Source organism: Schistocerca nitens, chromosome 7, assembly GCF_023898315.1.
Source record: "Schistocerca nitens isolate TAMUIC-IGC-003100 chromosome 7, iqSchNite1.1, whole genome shotgun sequence".
In the NCBI taxonomy this organism is placed as follows: Eukaryota; Metazoa; Arthropoda; class Insecta; order Orthoptera; family Acrididae; genus Schistocerca; species Schistocerca nitens.
Window position 1 is genome coordinate 512,271,936 of NC_064620.1, and position 23,442 is coordinate 512,295,377.

General features: G+C 42.9%; 1 protein-coding gene across 1 annotated transcript in view; it reads left to right on the forward strand.

Moving 5' to 3' along the window:
* Nucleotides 1–23,442, forward strand: part of LOC126194976 (acetylcholinesterase 1-like) — a 187,051-nt gene that overhangs the window by 55,433 nt on the left and 108,176 nt on the right. Inside the window, exons 3-4 of the mRNA XM_049933382.1 lie at nucleotides 1,410–1,571; nucleotides 11,837–12,034. Of these exons, the coding sequence (XP_049789339.1) occupies nucleotides 1,410–1,571; nucleotides 11,837–12,034 (360 nt within the window). The remainder of the gene's footprint in view (nucleotides 1–1,409; nucleotides 1,572–11,836; nucleotides 12,035–23,442) is intronic.

Below are 23,442 nucleotides of genomic sequence, written 5' to 3' on the forward strand. Positions count from 1 at the left end.
AAAGCACTGGCGGCTGCCTTCTATGATGAGGCTATGGAAAAGTTGGTACAACGCTATGACAAAAGTCTAAGTCAGAACGGCGACTACGTAGAGAAGTAGCTGAAAGGTGTAGCTAATTGTTACAAGTAAAACATTTCTGATGTTCACTGTGGTTTCAATTTGGCAATCAATCGGAGCTTACTTTCTGAACAGGCCTCGTATATGGTACATTACCACTGCTCGACTAACAGCGGTCGGCATCACAGTGCCCTATTCCACGCAGGTTTACCTGCTGCGATTCTAGTGGTTCGCTGCCAGCCACTAGACAGTGCCGTCCAAGCAGTGCACACACAGTCACACGGTATAACCATTCATTACTACTACAAAACAACTTTACTATTACTGCTAATCAAATAGCCATGCAAAGGACGCTTTGGCATCACTTACTGTACATGCTATACATACTATGCATACTATACATAATGTACATACTATACTTACTATAAAGTACGTCAATTACATAGTAAAAACATCTGAAGCAAGGGCATTATCCATATTAGGGTCATGCAAAACTATATATTATAATTTACCCTTATTCATATATGGAAGTCAGGAATACATAGTAAGCTGTTCATAACACGACTTAGATACAATGTGACGAGTGATTAAAACCTGTATGATGGGCTTTACCTGTCTGGGCACTAAGGTATTGTAAGCGCTAAAAAATACTAACTTGCTATAAAAGGCTCTCACCGTCCACACACTCATTATGAACATAATACCGACCGACTATGAAACCCTGCATAGGTACATGAAATTAAGGAATGCCAGGTCAGAAACAAACCGAGGAGGCACGGGAACGGGGGGGGGGGGGGGGGGGGGGGGGGGAAGCAGACATGCGCACCAAGATGCACAGCCACTCCACGTGCGCTCCCATCGGCATGGCACTCGTTTCGTCCATTCAACTCACCGAATGGGGAATAATGGAAAACCATACTACTATGATACCAAGAAAATACCCATTCGATTACCTCAACGGCAGCTGAGAACCAGACGCCCAGTAGCATTCCAATTACCCCAAAGCACAGCGATTTTAGTGACGTCAAGAGAGATCTCAAAAGAAGGTGTGCTGGCATATTGGTCAGCTCATCTGTCTAGTAATAAGGAAACCCGGTTTCTAATCCCGGTCAGGCACAAATTTTTCAGCTTGTACCAGTGATATAAATCAGTGTCCACAGACAACTAATGTCTTTAATTCCTTTGAGTCTTGATGTACCTGAACAGTGACCGTTCCTTCTGGTACACCCTGCACACGCTTCATCACTACTCACGAAGTGTCTGACGCCATTAATTATGCACTACAGTATGGGTTGCACAATTAATGTTACCCGAACCTGTATATCTGACTGACCATGCACTTGTTGTGGCAGGTGCTGGTGGCCGCCGCTCCCACACTGGGGGTGGAGGTGCAGCTGGCAGACGGCAGCCGCCTCCTGGGCGTCACCAGCTTCTCCTCCAGGACCCGACGGCCTATCCACGAGTTCCGCGGCGTGCCCTTTGCCAGGGCGCCAGGGGGCTCACACCGCTTCCAGGTAAGTCTCCATGCCTTCCGAGGTAGTGACTGACCCGGTAGGGCCAATATTACATTACGACATATCACACATGACACGATGGCAGTGAATAGTGAATCGTGCATCTTTTGTTGGACGGCACCAGGAATGGACTCTTAGTGGACACCGCGTTCAACCTTTCCCTTCCAGCAACCGCAGATCTTTGTTTGTTCAACTATCGGTTTCACTCACTTTCACATCTTCTAATTGATCTAAAAAGAGAAATTGTGCATGTTGTTGTTGTGGTCTTCAGTCCTGAGACTGGTTTGACGCAGCTCTCGATTGTACTTTATCCTGTGCAAGCTTATTCATCTTCCATTGCCTACTGCAACCAACATCCTTCTAAATCTGCTTAGTGTATTCATATCTTGGTCTCCCTCTACGATTTTAACCCTCCACGCTGCCCTCCAATACTAAATTTGTGATCCCTTGATGTCTCAGAACATGTCCTACCAACCGATCGCTTCTTCTTGTCAAGTCACAAACTCCCCTTCTCCCCTATTCTATTCAATACCTCCTCATTAGTTATGTGATCTACCCATCTAATTTTCAGCATTCTTCTGTAGCACCACATTTCGAAAGCTTCTATTCTCTTCTTGTCCAAACTATTTATCGTACACGTTTCACTTCCATACATGGCTACACTCCATAAAAATACTTTCAGAAACGACTTCCTGACACTTAAATCTATACTCGATGTTAACAAATTTCTCTTCTCCAGAAACGCTTTCCTTGCCATTGCCAGTCTACATATTATATCCTCTCTACTTCGACCATCATCAGTTATTTTACTCCCCAAATAGCAAAATTCCTTTACTACTTTAAGTGTCTCATTTCCTAATCTAATTCCCGCAGCATCACCCGACTTAACTCGACTGCATTGCATTATCCTCGTTTTGCTTTTGTTGATGTTCATCTTATATCCTCCTTTCAAGACACTGTCCATTCCGTTCAAATGCTCTTCCGAGTCCTTTGCTCTCTCTCACGAAATTACAAAGTCATCGGCGAACCTCAAAGTTTTTATTCCTTCTACATGGATTTTAATAGCTACCCGGAACTTTTCTTTTGATTCCTTTACTGCTTGCTCAATAAACAGACAGAATAACATCGGGGAAAAGCTTCAACCCTGCCTCACTGCCTTCCCAACCACTGCTTCCCTTTCATGCCCCTCGGTTCTTGTAACTGATCTGGTTTCTGTACAAATTGTAAATAGCATTTCGCTCCCTGTGTTTTACCCCTACCATCTTCAGAATTTGAAAGAGAGCATTCCAGTCAACACTGTTAAAAGCTTTCTCTAAGCCTACAAATGCTAGGAACGTAGGTTTGCCTTTCCTTAATCTTTCTTCTAAGATAACTCGTAAGAACAGTATTGCCTCACGTGTTCCAACATTCCTACGGGATCCAAACTGATCTTCCCCGAGGTCGGCTAATACCAGTTTTTCCATACGTCTTTAAAGAATTCGCGTTAGTATTTTGCAGCTGTGACTTATTAAACTGATAGTTCGGTAATTTTCACATCTGTCAACACCTGCTTTCTTTGGGATTGGAATTATTATATTCTTCTTGAAGTCTGTGGGTATTTCGCCTGTCTCATACATCTCGCTCACCAGATGGTAGAGTTTTGTCAGGACTGGCTCTCCCAAGGATGTCAGTAGTTCTAATGGAATTTTGTCTACTCCGGGGGCCTTGTTTCGACTCATTTCTTTCAGTGCTCTGTCAAACTCTCTACGCAGTATCGTATCTCCCATTTCATCTTCATCTACATCCTCTTCCATTTCCATAATATTGTCCTCAAGTACATCGCCCTTGTATACACGCTCTATATACTCCTTCCACCTTTCTGCTTTCCCTTCTTTGCTTAGAACTGGGTTTCCATCTGCGTCTTGATATTCACACAGGTGGCTCTCTCTTCTCCAAAGGTCTCTTTAATTTTCCTGTAGGCTGTATCTATCTTACCCCTAGTGAGATTACCCTCTACATCCTTACATTTGTCCTCTAGCCATCCCTGCTTAGCCATTTTGCACTTCCTGTCGATCTCATTTTTGAGACGTTTGTATTCCTTTTTGTCTCCTTCATTTACTGAATTTTTATAAATTCTCCTTTCATCAATTAAATTCAATTTTTCTGCTGTTACCCAAGGATTTCTACTAGCCCTCGTCTTTTTACCTACTTGATCCTTTGCTGCCTTCGCTACTTCATCCCTCATAGCTACGCATTCTTCTTCTACTGTATTTCTTTCCCCCATTCCTGTCAATTGTTCCCTTATGCTCTCCCTGAAACTCTGTAAAACTTCTGGTTCTTTCAGTTTATCCAGGTCCCATCTCCTTAAATTCCTACCTTTTTGCAGTTTCTTCAGTTTTAATCTACAGTTCGTAACCAATAGATTGTGGTCAGAGTCCATATTTGCCCCTGTAAATGTCTTACAATTTAAAACGTGGTTCCTAAGTATCTGTCTTACCATTATATAATCTACCTGATACCTTCTACTATCTCCAGGCTGCTTCCATGTATACAACCTTCTTTTCTGATTCTTGAACCAAGTGTTAGCTATGATTAAGTTATAGTCTGTGCAAAATCCTACAAGGCAGCTTCCTCTTTCATTTCTTATCCCCAATCCATATTGACCTACTATGTTTCCTTCTCTCCCTTTTCCTAGTATTTGAATTCCAGTCACCCATGAGTATTAAATTTTCGTCTCCCTTCACTACCTGAATAATTTCTTTTATCTCACCATACATTTCATCGGTTTCTTCGTCATCTGCAGAGCTAGTTGGCGTATAAACTTTTACTACTGTAGTAGGCATGGGCTTCGTGTCTACCTTGGCCACAATAATGCGTTCACTATGTTGTGTGTAGTAGCTTACCCGCACTCCTATTTTTTATTCATTATTAAACCTACTCCTGCATTACCCCTATTTGATTTTGTATTTATAACCCTGTATTCACCTGACCAAAAGTCTTGTTCCTCCTGCCACCGAACTTCACTAATTCCCACTATATCTAACTTTAACCTATCCATTTTTTCTTTTTAAATTTTCAAACCTACCTGCCGGATTAAGGGACCTGACATTCCACGCTCCTATCGGTAGAACTCCAGTATTATTTCTCCTGATAACGACGTCTTCTTGATTGCATATTTACGAAAAATTGTTTGTAATAGAAGGCTATCAGCTATTACAAGTGGTATCGTGCGATACATAGTTAGGAAGGTTAACGGCGTATCTGTCTTCGTAGAGTTAAGGGAGGATGTAATGAAATATACAACCATATATGGGAACGTTACGTAGAGTAAAATTATGATAAAATGGCAAACACTCATGACGTGTGATGTTGAACTGTCGATGGCGTACTGTACTTACTACAGTGCAAACAGAGATGTGAAAGCGGGGAAGGGGTGGTCGTGGCCGCTGATACGTATCGCTGGCGGGAGGCTATTTGCAACGGCGTGATACAAAATCTTAAATACGATCTTACACATTCTACATACAACTATATCGGATACATTATAGTACAATTAAAGAAAGCACTAGAATTTTAACATGGGTTCAAAGAGAAATGATAGTTCAAGTTTTAGAAAGCAGTTGCAAGTAAGTGTCTGTGAAATATTAAGTCCAGTAAAATTGATGGGCAGCATCATGGCAAAAGTAAAAAAGTTACAGGCACAGCGGGCATACCGACAACTAATCAAGACATCGTGGGTGGCGTGGAGTAAGATATAAATACAAATAATAAAAGCTCAAGAAGCTTAAGCAAAGTATCATAATGACATGTAATTAAAAATGATAAAAGCTCTTTCCTAGTTGATGTCTGTGAAGTTTACAGTGCGCCCTTCGGCGAACATATCAAAACACGACAAAGAGGCTGCAGCCTCAGCAAGTTCTCCAAATCCGGGACAAGGAAACCCGGGCAGCACGTGGCTGAACGAACAAAGGTACACCAGCAAATAAGACCGGTCATATAAAGAAAAGCATGCTTTGCATGTAAATTTATTCTGTTCATTAAGAAGTTTAGATGGTTGTTGTTTCCTTTTCTCATAAATCTCTCTCTCTTCCAAAAGGTTTAATAGGCATCGCTTACGCGCAGTGTGTATTACCTGCATAATACACTCCTGGAAATTGAAATAAGAACTCCGTGAATTCATTGTCCCAGGAAGGGGAAACTTTATTGACACATTCCTGGGGTCAGATACATCACATGATCACACTGACAGAACCACAGGCACATAGACACAGGCAACAGAGCACGCACAATGTCGGCACTAGTACAGTGTATATCCACCTTTCGCAGCAATGCAGGCTGCTATTCTCCCATGGAGACGATCGTAGAGATGCTGGATGTAGTCCTGTGGAACGGCTTGCCATGCCATTTCCACCTGGCGCCTCAGTTGGACCAGCGTTCGTGCTGGACGTGCAGACCGCGTGAGACGACGCTTCATCCAGTCCCAAACATGCTCAATGGGGGACAGATCCGGAGATCTTGCTGGCCACTTGCCGACCACTGGCGACAACATCGATGTACTGTGGAGACCTCACGCCCCACGTGTTGAGCAATTCTGCGGTACGTCCACCCGGCCTCCCGCATGCCCACTATACGCCCTCGCTCAAAGTCCGTCAACAGCACATACGGTTCACGTCCACGCTGTCGCGGCATGCTACCAGTGTTAAAGACTGCGATGGAGCTCCGTATGCCACGGCAAACTGGCTGACACTGAAGGCGGCGGTGCACAAATGCTGCGCAGCTAGCGCCATTCGACGGCCAACACCGCGGTTCCTGGTGTGTCCGCTGTGCCGTGCGTGTGATCATTGCTTGTACAGCCCTCTCGCAGTGTCCGGAGCAAGTATGGTGGGTCTGACACACCGGTGTCAATGTGTTCTTTTTTCCATTTCCAGGAGTGTACATGGATACTCTGCAAATCACATGTAAGTGCCTGGCAGGGGTTTCATGGAACCACCTTCACAAACCTCTATTATTCCAATCTCGTATAGCGCGCGGGAAGAACGAACACCTATATTTTTCCGTGCGAACTCTGATTTCCCTTATTTTACCGTGGTGATCGTTTCTCCCTATGTAGGCCGGTGTCAACAAAATATTTTCGCATTCGGAGGAGAAAGTTGATGATTGGAATTTCGTGAGAAGATTCCGTCCAACGAAAAACGCTTTTGTTTTAATGATGTCCAGCCCAAATCCTGTATCATTTCTGTGGCATTCTCTCCCATATTTCGTGATGATACAAAACGTGTTACCCTTCTTTGAACTTTTTCGATGTACTCCGTCAGTCCTATCTGGTAACGATCTCACACCGCACAGCAGTACTCTAAAAGAGGACGGACAAGCGTAGTGTAGGCAGTCTCCTTAGTAGATTTGTTACAATTAATTTTTGAAAACATTATCAGCAATCTTTAAAATTAAAATTTATAGATTTAAAACAGTCTTGCTCGCAACTTTTTATTTTTATTGGAGTGACCGGTTTCGATTCTATTTAAGAACCATCATCAGAGTCCAGAACGGTGGATGGACTCCGTGGAGCAAGTTGCGCCGACCTTCGACGCTGGAATAACTGCGTCATCTGCGAACAACCAAAGACAGCGGCTCAGATTGTCTCCCAAATCGTTTATATAGATAAGGAACAGCAAAGGGCCAGTAACACTACCTTGAGGAAGCCAGAAATCACTTCTGTTTTACTGTATGACTTTCCATCAATTACTACGAACTGTGACCTGTCTGACAGGAAATCACAAATCCTGCCACATAATTGAGACGATATTCCATAAGCACGCAATTTCACTACAAGCCGTTTGTGTGGTACAGTGTCAAAAGCCTTCCGGAAATCCAGAAATACGGAATCGATCTTAAATCTCTGGTCAGTGGCACTCAGCACTTCATGTGAATAAAGAGCTAGCTGCGTTTCACAAGGACGATGTTTTCTAAATCCCTGATGTCCGAGTACCAATAGACCTTTCTCTCCGAGGTAATTCATAATGTTCGAACACAATATATGTTCCAAAACCCTGCTGTATCTCGACGTTAATGATGTACGCCTGAGATTTAGTGTATTGCCCCTATTGCCTGACTTGAATATTAGTATGGCCCGTGCAACTTTCCAGTCTTTGGGTACGGATCTTTCGTCGAGCGAACGGTTATATACGATTGTTAAGTATGGAGCTAAAGCATCAGCATACTCCGAAAGGAACCTGACTGGTATACAGTCTGGACCAGAAGACTTGCTTCTATTAAGTGATTTAAGTTGCTTCACTACTGCCAGGATATTTACCTCTACGTTACTCATTTTGGGAGCTGTTCTCGATTCGAATTCTGAAATATTTACTCCGTCTTCTTTTGTGAAGGCATTTCGGAAGGTTGTGTTTAGTAACTCTGCTTTGGCAGCTCTGTCTTTGATATTATCTCCATTGCTATCAATGTCGTCCTAGGAAAGCTGGACAGGAGCAGAAGCGATTTATGAAAAAGTAGCAAAGCAAACAAAAGATTTACTTACCTTGTATTTCTCCAAATGTACAAACACTCAGCGCAAATGATGCAACAAGGAACAGAGTGCAACTGATGCAACAGTAACAACGATGATGATGGACCCAAACTACAGGGTGTTTCAAAAATGACCGGTATATTTGATACGGCAATAAAAACTAAACGAGCAGCGATAGACATACACCGTTTGTTGCAATATGCTTCGGACAACAGTACATTTTCAGGCAGACAAACTTTCGAAATTACAGTAGTTACAATTTTCAACAACAGATGGCGCTGCAAGTGATGTGAAAGGTATAGAAGACAACGCAGTCTGTGGGTGCGCCATTCTGTACGTCGTCTTTCTGCTGTAAGCGTGTGCTGTTCACAGCGTGCAAGTGTGCTGTAGACAACATGGTTTATTCCTTAGAACAGAGGATTTTTCTGGTGTTGGAATTCCACCGCCTAGAACACAGTGTTGTTGCAACAAGACGAAGTTTTCAACGGAGGTTTAATGTAACCAAAGGACCGAAAAGCGATACAATAAAAGATCTGTTTGAAAAATTTCAACGGACTGGGAACATGACAGATGAACGTGCTGGAAAGGTAGGGCGACCGCGTACGGCAACCACAGAGGGCAACGCGCAGCTAGTGCAGCAGGTGATCCAACAGCGGCCTCGGGTTTCCGTTCGCCGTGTTGCAGCTGCGGTCCAAATGACGCCAACGTCCACGTATCGTCTCATGCGGCAGAGTTTACACCTCTATCCATACAAAATTCAAACGCGGCAACCCCTCAGCGCCGCTACCATTGCTGCACGAAAGACATTCGCTAACGATATAGTGCACAGGATTGATGACGGCGATATGCATGTGGGCAGCATTTGGTTTACTGACGAAGCTTATTTTTACCTGGACGGCTTCGTCAATAAACAGAACTGGCGCATGTGGGGAACCGAAAAGCCTCATGTTGCAGTCCCATCGTCCCTGCATCCTATAAAAGTACTGGTCTGGGCCGCCATTTCTTCCAAAGGAATCATTGGCCCATTTTTCAGATCCGAAACGATTACTGCATCACGCTATCTGGACATTTTTCGTGAATTTGTGGCGGTACAAACTGCCTTAGACGACACTGCGAACACCTCGTGGTTTATGCAAGATGGTGCCCGGCCACATCGCACGGCCGACGTCTTTAATTTCCTGAATGAATATTTCGATGATCGTGTGATTGCTTTGGGCTATCCGAAACATACAGGAGGCGGCGTGGATTGGCCTACCTATTCGCCAGACATGAACCCCTGTGACTTCTTTCTGTGGGGACACGTGAAAGACCAGGTGTACCGCCAGAATCCAGAAACAATTGAACAGCTGAAGCAGTACATCTCATCTGCATGTGAAGCCATTCCGCCAGACACGTTGTCAAAGGTTTGGGGTAATTTCATTCAGAGACTACGCCATATTATTGCTACGCATGGTGGATATGTGGAAAATATCGTACTATAGAGTTTCCCAGACCGCAGCGCCATCTGTTGTCGAAAATTGTAACTACTGTAATTTCGAAAGTTTGTCTGCCTGAAAATGTACTGTTGTCCCAAGCATATTGCAACAAACGGTGTATTTCTATCGCTGCTCGTTTAGTTTTTATTGCCGTTTCAAATATACCGGTCATTTTTGAAACACCCTGTATGTGGCTTTTGTGTAGCCTCATGCATCTATGTGTCTCCTGGCACAAGTGGGTGAGTCGCTGCCGCCGGTCATACTATATCGGGGTTGCAGAGGGCGCTCGTGGTACAGAGCTGCTAGACTCGTGGCTCAGCAGGTGCGCTCCATTGGGTCTGCTGGATCCCGAGCAACCATTATCGGCGTCTCATACAAACTAGGAGTTTTACTGCCATGACACTATTGGAGGGGGGGGGGGGGGGGGTTATCGATATGTGATACAACAAATTTGTCGATAATGTGTCACCCAAAGGAATTTCTTTTTTATGTTTCCTGTTTTCTGTGGTCCTGAGTGTTTGTAATTCTCGTTTTTCCTTAATTTTGTTGTACATACGTGTGATTAACCTTTCTATGGTACCCGCTTACCTATGCTATTTGTATTAATAAATTCAGTTCCTTACTTGTTTCTTGATTATCTAATTCCATGGATAGGTCAGAAACCATGGAAGTAAAGAAGGATCGCTTTTACCATACCCATTGGCAAGATTTAGAGTGAATAATTTTGTTTGTGTCCGTGGCTTCTTGGATCCATTTCGGTGTGTACGCTGTGCCTCTGATTTTTTTATCTTTCAACATGTTGCTGTCAGTTTATTTTGCTGCATATTTCCCAAAAACATATTTGCAGCAACCTTTTGTAATTTGGACTAATAGTTGTCTTTGGACAAATGTTAAAACTCTAGCTCATTTTTTAACTGTCTTTAAATGTATCCGATTCATTTTAACGCAGAATGTCTATGCTTATTATCCTGACTGTTTTACAAACTATTTTCGGCCAGCGACATCTTCCGTCCACGCCCCGACACCTGTTTGCACCGTAGGTGTCAGTGATGACACGACATTACGGATAATGAGTGTTTAGCATTTTATCATGACTTATTCTATTCTATGTGATGATGCCATTCATTTCATGGTTATACATTGAATTAGCTTATTCTGTTAACTTCATGACGACAGCTCGCAGTAGTTGGTAGCCTACTATTACGTAGATTTTTCCATAAATATGCACATTTTCTCTTTTTAGACCAATGTGAAGATTCTCATAATGACTGAAACTGGTAATTGAATGAACAAATATTTCCAGTCAGAGACTGTTGCGGTATTTAAAAATTGTGATAAAATATGATTCATCTATATTAGTTTGAGACATATTTTGTTATTCTGAGCGCTGAATTGTTCGGTAGTTGCTTATCCTGTAGACCCTCTGGATTGTTTGTATGTGTTAATAAAGTGAATTACATTTGCTTAACGCCAACACAACTTCCCAACCATTTGTCATTCCAATTAGGTTCCTGTGCCACACCACGAACACCATGCAAAAGGCTGTATTATGAGGGGAGGTAGCATCTGTCATCTTTGGCAGCTGTGAAAAGTTCTTCACCCACTCTCTCACATATCACAGCCAAGTGAACAGCTAAAGGACCAGTTACGTGCTTGGAATGCTCTATCACTTACCCGCTTCTGATGATGATGCTAGCCGAAACATGTTAAAGGAAATAATGCAATAAACAAAAAATCCCCATGATGAAATGATACTCAGCCAATAAGTTGCAAGATGGAAGCTTCATTTTAACCCGTTAACCATGGGTTCAAGTCTTCTTCAGAAGTACAGTAATGACAACTTGTTTTGACAATTTTCAATGTAATGTCCAGGCTTTGTGACGTGGGAAGGTAAAAATTTTAAAATTTTGTGCATAGCTGGAGCAGCAACGGTAGGATGAAATTTTCGTGAAGAAACAATAAGCTGCCCAGGTCTCAAAGGCTGCTTCTAATTATACGGATATTTCCTAGGAAATTCTGGGAAACGTGCTGACACTACTATCCTTCTGAAGAAGACTTGAAAACACGGCCAAAGGAGTTCAAATAAAGTTTCCACTGTGCAAATGATTCGCTGTTTACTATTACTTCACGAAGATTTCATCCCACAGCTATGTACAAGATTTTGAAATAAAAAATCGTTATGCGATCTAGACAGCCTTACTTATATGATTCATAATGAATGATGGTGGAATCATACTTTCCCTTCTGGACTCTCCATCGTTGACAGTGCGTGCCGTCCGCTTCTGTTGCAGCTGCCACGTCCAGTGGAACCACTGGGAGAGTTCAACGCCAACTGGTTCGGCCCGCTGTGTCCGCAGGCGCTATCGTCGCGGGAGATGGAGATCCCGTGGTTCACGTGGCCGGATGCAGGCACGCTCGCGGCCGTGCGCAACCTCTCTGCCGCCGAAGACCCCGAGGACTGCCTACACCTCAACGTCTACACTCCAAAGGTGCCTCTCGCAACTGACTCTCTTGCTTTTCAGTCACATGTCCGATCAGGCCATTGTTAACTAACATATCCTCCCGTGTAAAATCGTCTCTGTGTCCAAAACCGCGTTAAATCGCAGTTAAAACTCCAACTTTCGGAGATTAGTGCCGTAAGGAGATAAGAGGAGATGGACAGATCTTTCTGTCACGTCTTAAGGTAGATAATGACACCAAGACGCTTACGAAATTGTAAGGTATTTTTGAATCATCTCCGTCGGTGCTCCGGAAGCCAACTTGCAGTGTACGGTGGAGAGCAGTGTTACGTTTACTTAGTTACAGAATTTCAATTCGGGTTTTAGATTCATAGTGTCTAACCACATAAAACCATCTCCTTGGCCAAAGAAGTTCATCAACTCTGTTTTATGTACTATCTGTTCCTACCCAAGCTTGTTTTTCGTCAGTATGAAGTCAATGAATCAAAATTGATTCAAGAAAATATTATTGTTGCAGTTTATTTTGTTAACAGTACGAATGACAAAAGATTGTAGGAGAAAAGCAGGATTAGCATATTAACAGATAATATTGACATCCACTTTTATGGTATTTCCCGACATTTGCGAGCTCGTGTGTCTCATATCAAATAATTCGTTTCAGCACCCTCTACGCCTCTTCGTGGGTTTTTAAACTTTAATAACAATTACCTTGCATACAAACTTCAAAAAATTCACAATAATAAAATTTTCTCCTCGGATGTAATACGGTCAATTTCTTTACAAAATCAATCACCACGTCCAGTTGAAACATTCTGTAAATTCCTCCTCTAACTTAACAGCACGACAAAATCAATCGTTGAAAATATTCCTGGCTACAGCAGTTCATCTCTACACTGCTCTCAGCTACTGTTGTGGCGGAACCGGTTTACAGCATTTCGTGACTTTCATTACGTATAAATGATATTTCAGGTAGATCAAAAAAATATAAAACTAGTTACCTATTGTCAGCGTAACAATTCATTTGATCTCAAAAATGATTATCCCGGCTAATATTTGTCACTCTGATAAAGAAATCTCCACTTGACATTGTGTAAAAATGTTGTCTATAAAATCGTGTGAGTGGCACTAATTTGCATATCATTTATCAGATTTTACACAACTTTTCTCTAGCAAAAGGAACATTTGCTCACAAAATACTACCTGCGCACAACACTGACGTATGTCTCCTATTAAAATATTTCATGTAAACCGTCCGAAAAATTAGGCTTCATACATCAGCAAATAAGAAATTGATATTAAGTAACGTGATGTGAGCATTTTTAAAGATTCAATCTGAGTTGAATTCTGTCTATTAAAATAGATTCGGGACCACCAGGGTACATTTACTTCCATTCATTTATATCTAACAACATTTATGTTCGTTAAAATTCTCGATTCAGAACTGCCGCGGAGATACTTTTGCTAAGATGGCGGCAGATAGACGATAGTCAATATTTCTATTGTTGTCGATTTATTTTATATCAAGGTAATATATTTAGATAAAACTCTTTAAGCCTTTTATCTCTATTCTTTAGCATTTAAAATCATTTTCAATGATAAATAGCGTCATATTTTTTATACCAGATACTAGTAAACTCCGCTGTAAATTATTAGCGCTAATGGTTGCGCTGCTAATTACGGAGATGAAAATTAACACTTAAAATCATTAATTACATTGGATTACAATTGAAATAAATAAAAATCCAAGTCTAGACAACAGCGACTTTATTTTTCAAATAATAATTAACAATATAGTTACAGGTTTTCCCTTTACAGACCTCACACTCTCACGTCCGAACAGTTGATCGGTTAGCACAGGAAGAACAAATTAACCACAATTAATACAGATAACAAAACAGATTTTAATTGTCGTTGTTTATGAATTTAGTTCTCTGATAATAGCTTTAATTCACACAGAAATTAAATTATTACAAAAATAATGAAATAACTATCATCATTCTTATACGATACAGTCCTTTCATACGTAGCATCGATAATATTTGTTGAAGTTTGAACACTTAGTTCATTTTAACAACTTGTGGCTAGAACATAGTGTCGTGGATATTACACTGTTTAAGTTCACAGATATAAGCGGCGCCAACCTGCGGTCAACATTCACTCATATCGTAATTCTACAACATCATATCAATGACTACAAATTATATCGCTTAAGTTTTCGTAGTAATCACTGAGCAGGTATTATGGGGACAATACCCGACGCTTCGCAGCTGGTGTCAAGGACCTGGGCGCGGCTTGATCTTCTGAGGCATTACGTTATCTCACGTTGGTCAGTCGTTACATGATACACTTCTTTATGGTTACCAAAGACACACAATTCACAACCTAATGAAACTTGAGTAAAATTTGTCGAACATACGCTAGGTCAGATATTATGAGAAACGAGCGTCTCAAAAAGTTAGTGAGTCTACATCTTGCAGTACCGTCGTTTCATTTATTTCTTGGCCCATTTGCAAACAGTGCATACAGGAATGATGACTATCGGCAGAACACCGTAGGATCTCCTAATTCACTGATTTTCCATTTACGTTCATTTCGAGATGCATATGTACAAGGAACATAAGCTCAAGACATTTCAATCTTTGAGCTTTTCAGCCAGGCAAAATGCTTTTCTCGTTGCGTTTGCTACTGGAGTTTGACAAATTCACTGATCTTCCACTCGTGTTTATTTAGAGATTTAGAGACGAGTATGTACAAGGAATATACCCTAACGGTGTTCCAATCTTTAAGCTTATCCACCACGCACAATGCTTTCCTGAACGAGATTTTCACTCTGCAGCGGAGTGTGGGCTGATATGAAACTTCCTGGCAGATTAAAACTGTGTGCCGGACTGAGACTCGAACTCGGGAACTTTGCCTTTCGCGGGCAAGTGCTCTACCACTCTACCACATGAGCTACCCAAGCGCGACTCACGCCTTGTCGTCACAGCTTCTACATCTACATCTACATGATTACTCTGCAATTCACATTTAAGTGCTTGGCAGAGGGTTCATCGAACCACAATCATACTATCTCTCTACCATTCCACTCCCGAACAGCGCGCGGGAAAAACGAACACCTAAACCTTTCTGTACGACCTCTGATTTCTCTTATTTTATTTTGATGATCATTCCTACCTATGTAGGTTGGGCTCAACTAAATACACTCCTGGAAATTGAAATAAGAACACCGTGAATTCATTGTCCCAGGAAGGGGAAACTTTATTGACACATTCCTGGGGTCAGATACATCACATGATCACACTGACAGAACCACAGGCACATAGACACAGGCAACAGAGCATGCACAATGTCGGCACTAGTACAGTGTATATCCACCTTTCGTAGCAATGCAGGCTGCTATCTCCCATGGAGACGATCGTAGAGGTGCTGGATGTAGTCCTGTGGAACGGCTTGCCATGCCATTTCCACCTGGCGCCTCAGTTGGACCAGCGTTCGTGCTGGACGTGCAGACCGCGTGAGACGACGCTTCATCCAGTCCCAAACATGCTCAATGGGGGACAGATCCGGAGATCTTGCTGGCCAGGGTAGTTGACTTACACCTTCTAGAGCACGTTGGGTGGCACGGGATACATGCGGACGTGCATTGTCCTGTTGGAACAGCAAGTTCCCTTGCCGGTCTAGGAATGGTAGAACTATGGGTTCGATGAAGGTTTGGATGTACCGTGCACTATTCATTGTCCCCTCGACGATCACCAGTGGTGTACGGCCAGTGTAGGAGATCGCTCCCCACACCATGATGCCGGGTGTTGGCCCTGTGTGCCTCGGTCGTATGCAGTCCTGATTGTGGCGCTCACCTGCACGGCGCCAAACACGCATACGACCATCATTGGCACCAAGGCAGAAGCGACTCTCATCGCTGAAGACGACACGTCTCCATTCGTCCCTCCATTCACGCCTGTCGCGACACCACTGGAGGCGGGCTGCACGATGTTGGGGCGTGAGCGGAAGACGGCCTAACGGTGTGCGGGACCGTAGCCCAGCTTCATGGAGACGGTTGCGAATGGTCCTCGCCGATACCCCAGGAGCAACAGTGTCCCTAATTTGCTGGGAAGTGGCGGTGCGGTCCCCTACGGCACTGCGTAGGATCCTACGGTCTTGGCGTGCATCCGTGCGTCGCTGCGGTCCGGTCCCAGGTCGACGGGCACGTGCACCTTCCGCCGACCACTGGCGACAACATCGATGTACTGTGGAGACCTCACGCCCCACGTGTTGAGCAATTCGGCGGTACGTCCACCCGGCCTCCCGCATGCCCACTATACGCCCTCGCTCAAAGTCCGTCAACTGCACATACGGTTCACGTCCACGCTGTCGCGGCATGCTACCAGTGTTAAAGACTGCGATGGAGCTCCGTATGCCACGGCAAACTGGCTGACACTGACGGCGGCGGTGCACAAATGCTGCGCAGCTAGCGCCATTCGACGGCCAACACCGCGGTTCCTGGTGTGTCCGCTGTGCCGTGCGTGTGATCATTGCTTGTACAGCCCTCTTGCAGTGTCCGGAGCAAGTATGGTGGGTCTGACATACCGGTGTCAATGTGTTCTTTTTTCCATTTCCAGGAGTGTATTTTCGCATTCGGAAGAGAAAGTTGGTGACTGAAATTTCGTAAATAGATCTCGCCGCGACGAAAAACGTCTTTGCTTTAATGACTTCCATCCCAACTCGCGTATCATATCTGCCACACTCTCTCCCCTACTACGTGATAATACAAAACGAGCTGCCCTTTTTTGTATCCTTTCGATGTCCTCCGTCAATCCCACCTGGTAAGGATCCCACATTGCGCAGCAATATTTCAACAGAGGACGAACGAGTAGTGTAAGCTGTCTCTTTAGTGGACTTGTTGCATCTTCTAAGTGTCCTGCCAATGAAACGCAACCTTTGGCTCGCCTTCTCCACAATATTATCTATGTGGTCTTTCCAACTAAAGTTGTTCGTAATTTTAACACCCAGGTACTTAGTTGAATTGACAGCCTTGAGAATTGTACTATTTATCGAGTAATCGAATTCCAACGGATTTCTTTTGGAACTCATGTGGATCACCTCACACTTTTCGTTATTTAGCGTCAACTGCCACCTGCCACAACATACAGCAATCTTTTCTAAATCGCTTTGCAACTGATACTGTTCTTCAGATGACCTTACTAGACGGTAAATTACAGCATCATCTGCGAACAACGTAAGAGAACTGCTCAGATTGTCACCCAGGTCATTAATTTCTGCCAGTACCTCGTCTCTTACCCTCCAAACCTTACAGAAGATCTCCTGCGAACCTTGCAGAAAAAATGGTTCAAAGGGCTCTGAGCACTATGGGACTTAATATCTGAGGTCATCAGTCCCCTAGACTTATAACTACTTAAACCCAACTAACCTAAGGACGTCGCACACATCCATGCCCGAGGCAGGATTCGAATCTGCGATCGTAGCAGCAGCGCGGTTCCAGACTGAAGCGCCTAGAACCGCTCGGTCACAACGGTATGCGAACCTTGCAGAACTAGCATTCCTGAAAGAAAGGATATTGCGGAGACATGGCTTAGTCACAGCCTGGGGGACGTTTCCAGAATGAGAGTTTCACTCTGCAGCGGAGTGTGCCCTGATATGAGCTACTGTAAGGTTTGGAAGGTAGGAGACGAGGTACTGGCAGAAGTGAAGCTATGAGGATGGGGCATGAGTCATGCTTGGGGAGCTCAGATGGTAGAGCACTTGCCCGCGAAAGGCAAAGGTCCCGAGTTCGAGTCTCTGTCCGGCATACAGTTTTAATCTGCCAGGAAGTTCCAACGCTTTCTTTGTTGCGTCTGCCACTGGAGTTTGATGTGCACCCCCGTCGTGCTCTTGCGTTTACTAAACAAATAAGTGACAAAACGCGCCCCTCTGCTGTGTAATATCTCTGTCTCCTCTATTAATCTTACGTGAAAAAGCTACGTAGTCACGAGCAACATTCAAGAACCAATCAGTCGACTGTTTGTTAAGCTATCTGTTTCATGGGTGACTTAAACTTCAAACCAATCTTACACCATTTTCCAGGCTGCCGTCTGATTTTGCTACTACTACATTTATTTCTCAGTACCACGTAACACAATACACATATACGCTACTACATATATCACATATGTTACTGCTTCAAGTGATAAATTAGCTAATCGCATAATCGAGAAATTCTGTTTATAAATGCAAGTCTTTGCACAAGCTGTCGATTCTCTGCATGTCTTCCTGGATTAAATTAAACTTTTTGTCGTTGCAGCTTTATATCCAAGCAGACTGGCATGACTCCCTCCGACAGCTCAAAAGAAGTTTTGCACCATCTACACAGCGAAAATGAGTAGACTTAAATTCAGGAGGCGAGAGGAATGAAACTAATTAACTAATTTACTGGGAAATAAAACCAAAGTAATGGTAGTCAGTTCAAACGCGATTATCTGTAAAAACGAGTTATGTTGTTGGGTAACATGCAATAACGTGTTGTTACGCCCTCTGCGTTGCAAGAAGCTTGAGTCCTCTTTGGCATGCTGTCTACAAGACAGTCTACACGTCGCCACTCTGCTGCGGTGGTCCTCCGGAAGCCACCCAGTGCGTTAGAACGGATTCTGTAATGAAGCACTTTGTTTCAACTGATTTCAAGCTTACTTCAGCGAGGCCAGGTCACCAGATGTCGCTTGCCATTCCATTCTGATCACTTTGAGGAAGATGTTAACGTATTAAGCGCGGTTTAGTTTGGATTACATAGTCTTGGAAGAGGAATTCATCGTCTAAATGTTGGCTGTAGGGCTGGACAAGACGCTGGAGGGGTCAGTCCCAATATTGCACAGAAGTTACCCTCGATAACTATGAGAGATGTCCGTCAACCCAAACATGGTTGATCCCAGGCTTTGGGAGAAGGCCACCTGCGTGCCCTTCTATTACAATCATGAAGTGCCAGACGAACCCTGCACTCGTCGGTGAAGATGGTACCACGATAATGTTCCATATTCAGATGTTCCCTTGTCCACTTTCTATGTGAACCAGGATGCTGGAGGGTTGGTACTGTTGTTCATAGGCGCGTGGAGTGGCCGTGAGGTTTGAGGCGCCATGTCACGGATTGCACGGCCTCTTCCGCCGGAGGTTCGAGTCCTCCCTCGGACATGGGTGTGTGTGTTGTTCTTAGCATAAATTAGTCTTAGTTTAAGTAGTGTGTAAGTCTAGGGACCGATGACTTCATCAGTTTGGTCACTTAGGCATTCACAAACATTTAAAAATTTTTTGTTGTTCATAACAGAGAGACCTTTGGAGAGAAGAGAACCACTTGTATGAATATTAAGAGCTCAGATGGCAACCCAGTTCTAAGCAAAGAAGGGAAGGCAGAAAGGTGGAAGGAGTACATAGAGGGTTTATACAAGGGCGATGTACTTGAGGACAATAGTATGGAAATGGAAGAGGATGTAGATGAAGATGAAATGGGAGATAAGATACTGCGTGAAGAGTTTGACAGAGCACTGAAAGACCTGAGTCGAAAAAAGGCCCCGGGAGTAGACAACATTCCATTAGAACTACTGATGGCCTTGGGAGAGCCAGTCATGACAAAACTCTACCATCTGGTGAGCAAGATGTATGAGACAGGCGAAATACCCACAGACTTCAAGAAGAATATAATAATTCCAATCCCAAAGAAAGCAGGTGTTGACAGATGTGAAAATTACCGAACTATCAGTTTAATAAGTCACAGCTGCAAAATACTAACGCGAATTCTTTACAGACGAATGGAAAAACTGGTAGAAGCGGACCTCGGGGAAGATCAGTTTGGATTCCGTAGAAATGTTGGAACACGTGAGGCAATACTAACCTTACGACTTATCTTAGAAGAAAGATTAAGAAAAGGCAAACCTACGTTTCTAGCATTTGTAGACTTAGAGAAAGCTTTTGACAACGTTAACTGGAATACTCTCTTTCAAATTCTGAAGGTGGCAGGGGTAAAATACAAGGAGCGAAAGGCTATTTACAATTTGTACAGAAACCAGATGGCAGTTATAAGAGCCGAGGGGCATGAAAGGGAAGCAGTGGTTGGGAAAGGAGTGAGACAGGGTTGTAGCCTCTCCCCGATGTTATTCAATCTGTATATTGAGCAAGCAGTAAAGGAAACAAAAGAAAAATTCGGAGTAGGTATTAAAATCCATGGAGAAGAAATAAAAACTTTGAGGTTCGCCGATGACATTGTAATTCTGTCAGAGACGGCAAAGAACTTGGAAGAGCAGTTGAACGGAATGGACAGTGTCTTGAAAGGAGGATATAAGATCAACATCAACAAAAGCAAAACGAGGATAGTGGAATGTAGTCAAATTAAGTCTGGTGATGCTGAGGGAATTAGATTAGGAACTGAGACACTTAAAGTAGTAAAGGAGTTTTGCTATTTGGGGAGCAAAATAATTGATGATGGTCGAAGTAGAGAGGATATAAAATGTAGACTGGCAATGGCAAGGAAATCGTTTCTGAAGAAGAGAAATTTGTTAACATCGAGTATAGATTTAAGTGTCAGGAAGTCGTTTCTGAAAGTATTTGTATGGAGTGTAGCCATGTATGGAAGTGAAACATGGACGATAACCAGTTTGGACAAGAAGAGAATAGAAGCTTTCGAAATGTGGTGCTACAGAAGAATACTGAAGATAAAGTGGGTAGATCACGTAACTAATGAGGAGGTATTGAATAGGATTGGAGAGAAGAGAAGTTTGTGGCACAACTTGACTAGAAGAAGGGATCGGTTGGTAGGACATGTTTTGAGGCATCAAGGGATCACAAATTTAGCATTGGAGGGCAGCGTGGAGGGTAAAAATCGTAGAGGGAGACCAAGAGATCAATACACTAAGCAGATTCAGAAGGATGTAGGTTGCAGTAGGTACTGGGAGATGAAGAAGCTTGCACAGGATAGAGTAGCATGGAGAGCTGCATCAAACCAGTCTCAGGACTGAAGACCACAACAACAACAACAACAGAGGCCCAGATCCCTAACTGATCGTATGGAGACGCCTGCGAACTGTAAGACACGGTTCTCCTCATAGCTTCCAAATAGACAGTGTGTGTTTCCATTTCACAAGTCATCCTTTGTACGTAACGAATACAGCGTTGTTATTTATCGAGAACGACCACTACGAGTCAGTTCGTCTGTAGTGGTAAAGTTTGAATGGCGTATTTGTGGTGCATACTAATCTGACGTCTTCCAGTGCTGACAACACTTCTTGCCCTAAAGTGACAACGTGAGCACCGCCTAAACTTGATCTGACCCATGCCAGCATGTTGACATCCTTGATAGTGTATACGTGTGGTTCTAGTTAACTCCACTGACAATACGGGTTTTGATTTACCTCCATTACAGCCGTAAATCAATACTGAGAAAGAGTTTTTCCATTAAAGGAGTGCAATTTGTAAAAGCGGTGAAAACTTCTCCTGAAAATTTTACATCGTTAATAGTAACGGTGCTATAACATTTCCTTGAGGTATACCCGTAATTGCTTTTAGGGCCACTAAGAACGACTTCTTCTCTCTGCTGGAAAGTTAAGCATCAATACATATTCCGACATTCCACAAGCTTGTACTTCGTTCTTTAAGTGATAAAGTTTCTCGGAAATCAAGAAATGGAGAACCGTTATATACTAGTGTTTAGATTTCATGGATAAGCAGATGGAGCTGAGTTCCCTCAAAATTAATTTTTGCAGCATATGTATTGATTCTTACAGTTAAGCTTTCCTCTCTCCAGAAAGATCATATTCTCGTGGCATCAGATGTTGTAGCATTTCTTTCTCGTGTGAGTTTAATTAATCTTTTCTATTGCGTCATAATTTCTCTTGATATATCTGTCATTTATGAGATAGTGGTTGAAACAAAACAAGAAAAACAATTTATTTGGTAATGAAGCGATTTCAAAACGATTTATATATTTTATCCTTTTCTCCGCCATCCTCGACCCTCGCAACACCAAAGCGAAAAAACGAACAGCTAGCAGAATGAAAACAACGGAACCATTCTTGGGATATCGGTCACAGATTTGGGGCCTACTTTAGCACTTCAAGCAAATAGTGTCCATCTCAGAATGGATGTAACATACTCATGATCATTTGTGAGAAGATAAATCTGTGAGTAGAAAAGAAGACATCTGACTCACCGATCCGTTTCTCTATAGTTTTCACACCGCTTGGGGCGGCATCCACTAACTTGTGTGATTATCACCTATCAGAGAGCACGGCTTGCGAAAGCCATCTGTTCCCGTACGGTGCGGAGGATCATCATCATAAAAATGTTTGACGGAGTATGCAGTAGGACTTCTCAGCGAATCTTTTCTCTCATGAATAAAAGTTCCGCAGCCCCGCAAGAATAATCCAGGGAGCTGTGAAGTGATTGAGTGGCGCAGTCAGTCCCTCTAACTTCCAAGCGTCCGCCGGACAATTGTACACCGGCTTGCAGTTCTGACGTACGTGAACAAAGAGACATGTGCTCCCCCCAAGAACAAAATAAATACCTCTGGAGTCATTATTATTCTCAGAGAAATTTTGTACCATTCTGATAGACACCAGCGCTCAGTGCCTAATATTAAGTTAGAGGAAAAAACTTTTAATAAAGGGAACCCATTTGTCAGAGGCTCAGGAGTAATATTTTGTGGCTGGAAATCATAACAGTTCACTCATTCAGTTATTATAAATTCAACATTTTTACTTATTTCATTGTATCAAGACCGTTGATACTGCTGAGGACAACTCTTTCCCTCTAGTGATTTATACGATATTATTTCCAGTCTCGTTCATCGTTTTGGAGGGCAGATTCAGGAATAAATAAATGCACGTTGTGTTCTCTGCGAGATGTAAGTCCCTAGCGCGCATGTATAATAGGAAAGGAATTCTCAGAGTGCCTTTCCACGTGAACTTTGACGAACTCTCAAACTTCCAATGATTCTTTAAATCCTCCATGTCAGTCTCAAGAATCTGGTACTCAAAAACACTTTAGATTTTCTATTTATGTCCACCAGCAATATTTTGATCGAGTTATGCTATTGTGACGTCGCGGAATGTTGGAATTCACGTTTTTCCGTGCCTCGTGATGGTGCGTTAGTGCTCATTTCAGTTTCAGAACATCTCCTGAATTTGTATCTCCGGAAGTCTACACTTTATTTCTGACGATGGAGATGGCGAATATAATTTAGAGATTGAGTTTTAACAAAGTTTTCTGCAAATATATCTTAGAACATTTTGTTGTGATACTGGTAACAGTTGTATGATACCAATTTTTCATTTCTGAGAGGGACATAGTTCACAAGATTTAGACAATGTGACACGGATTTGCGAATGATGAAGCCAGTCACGGATATTTCTCGGAGCAATATTTCTGAACTTATTCTTTTTTTACGTGACACTCACTATTCTACGTAC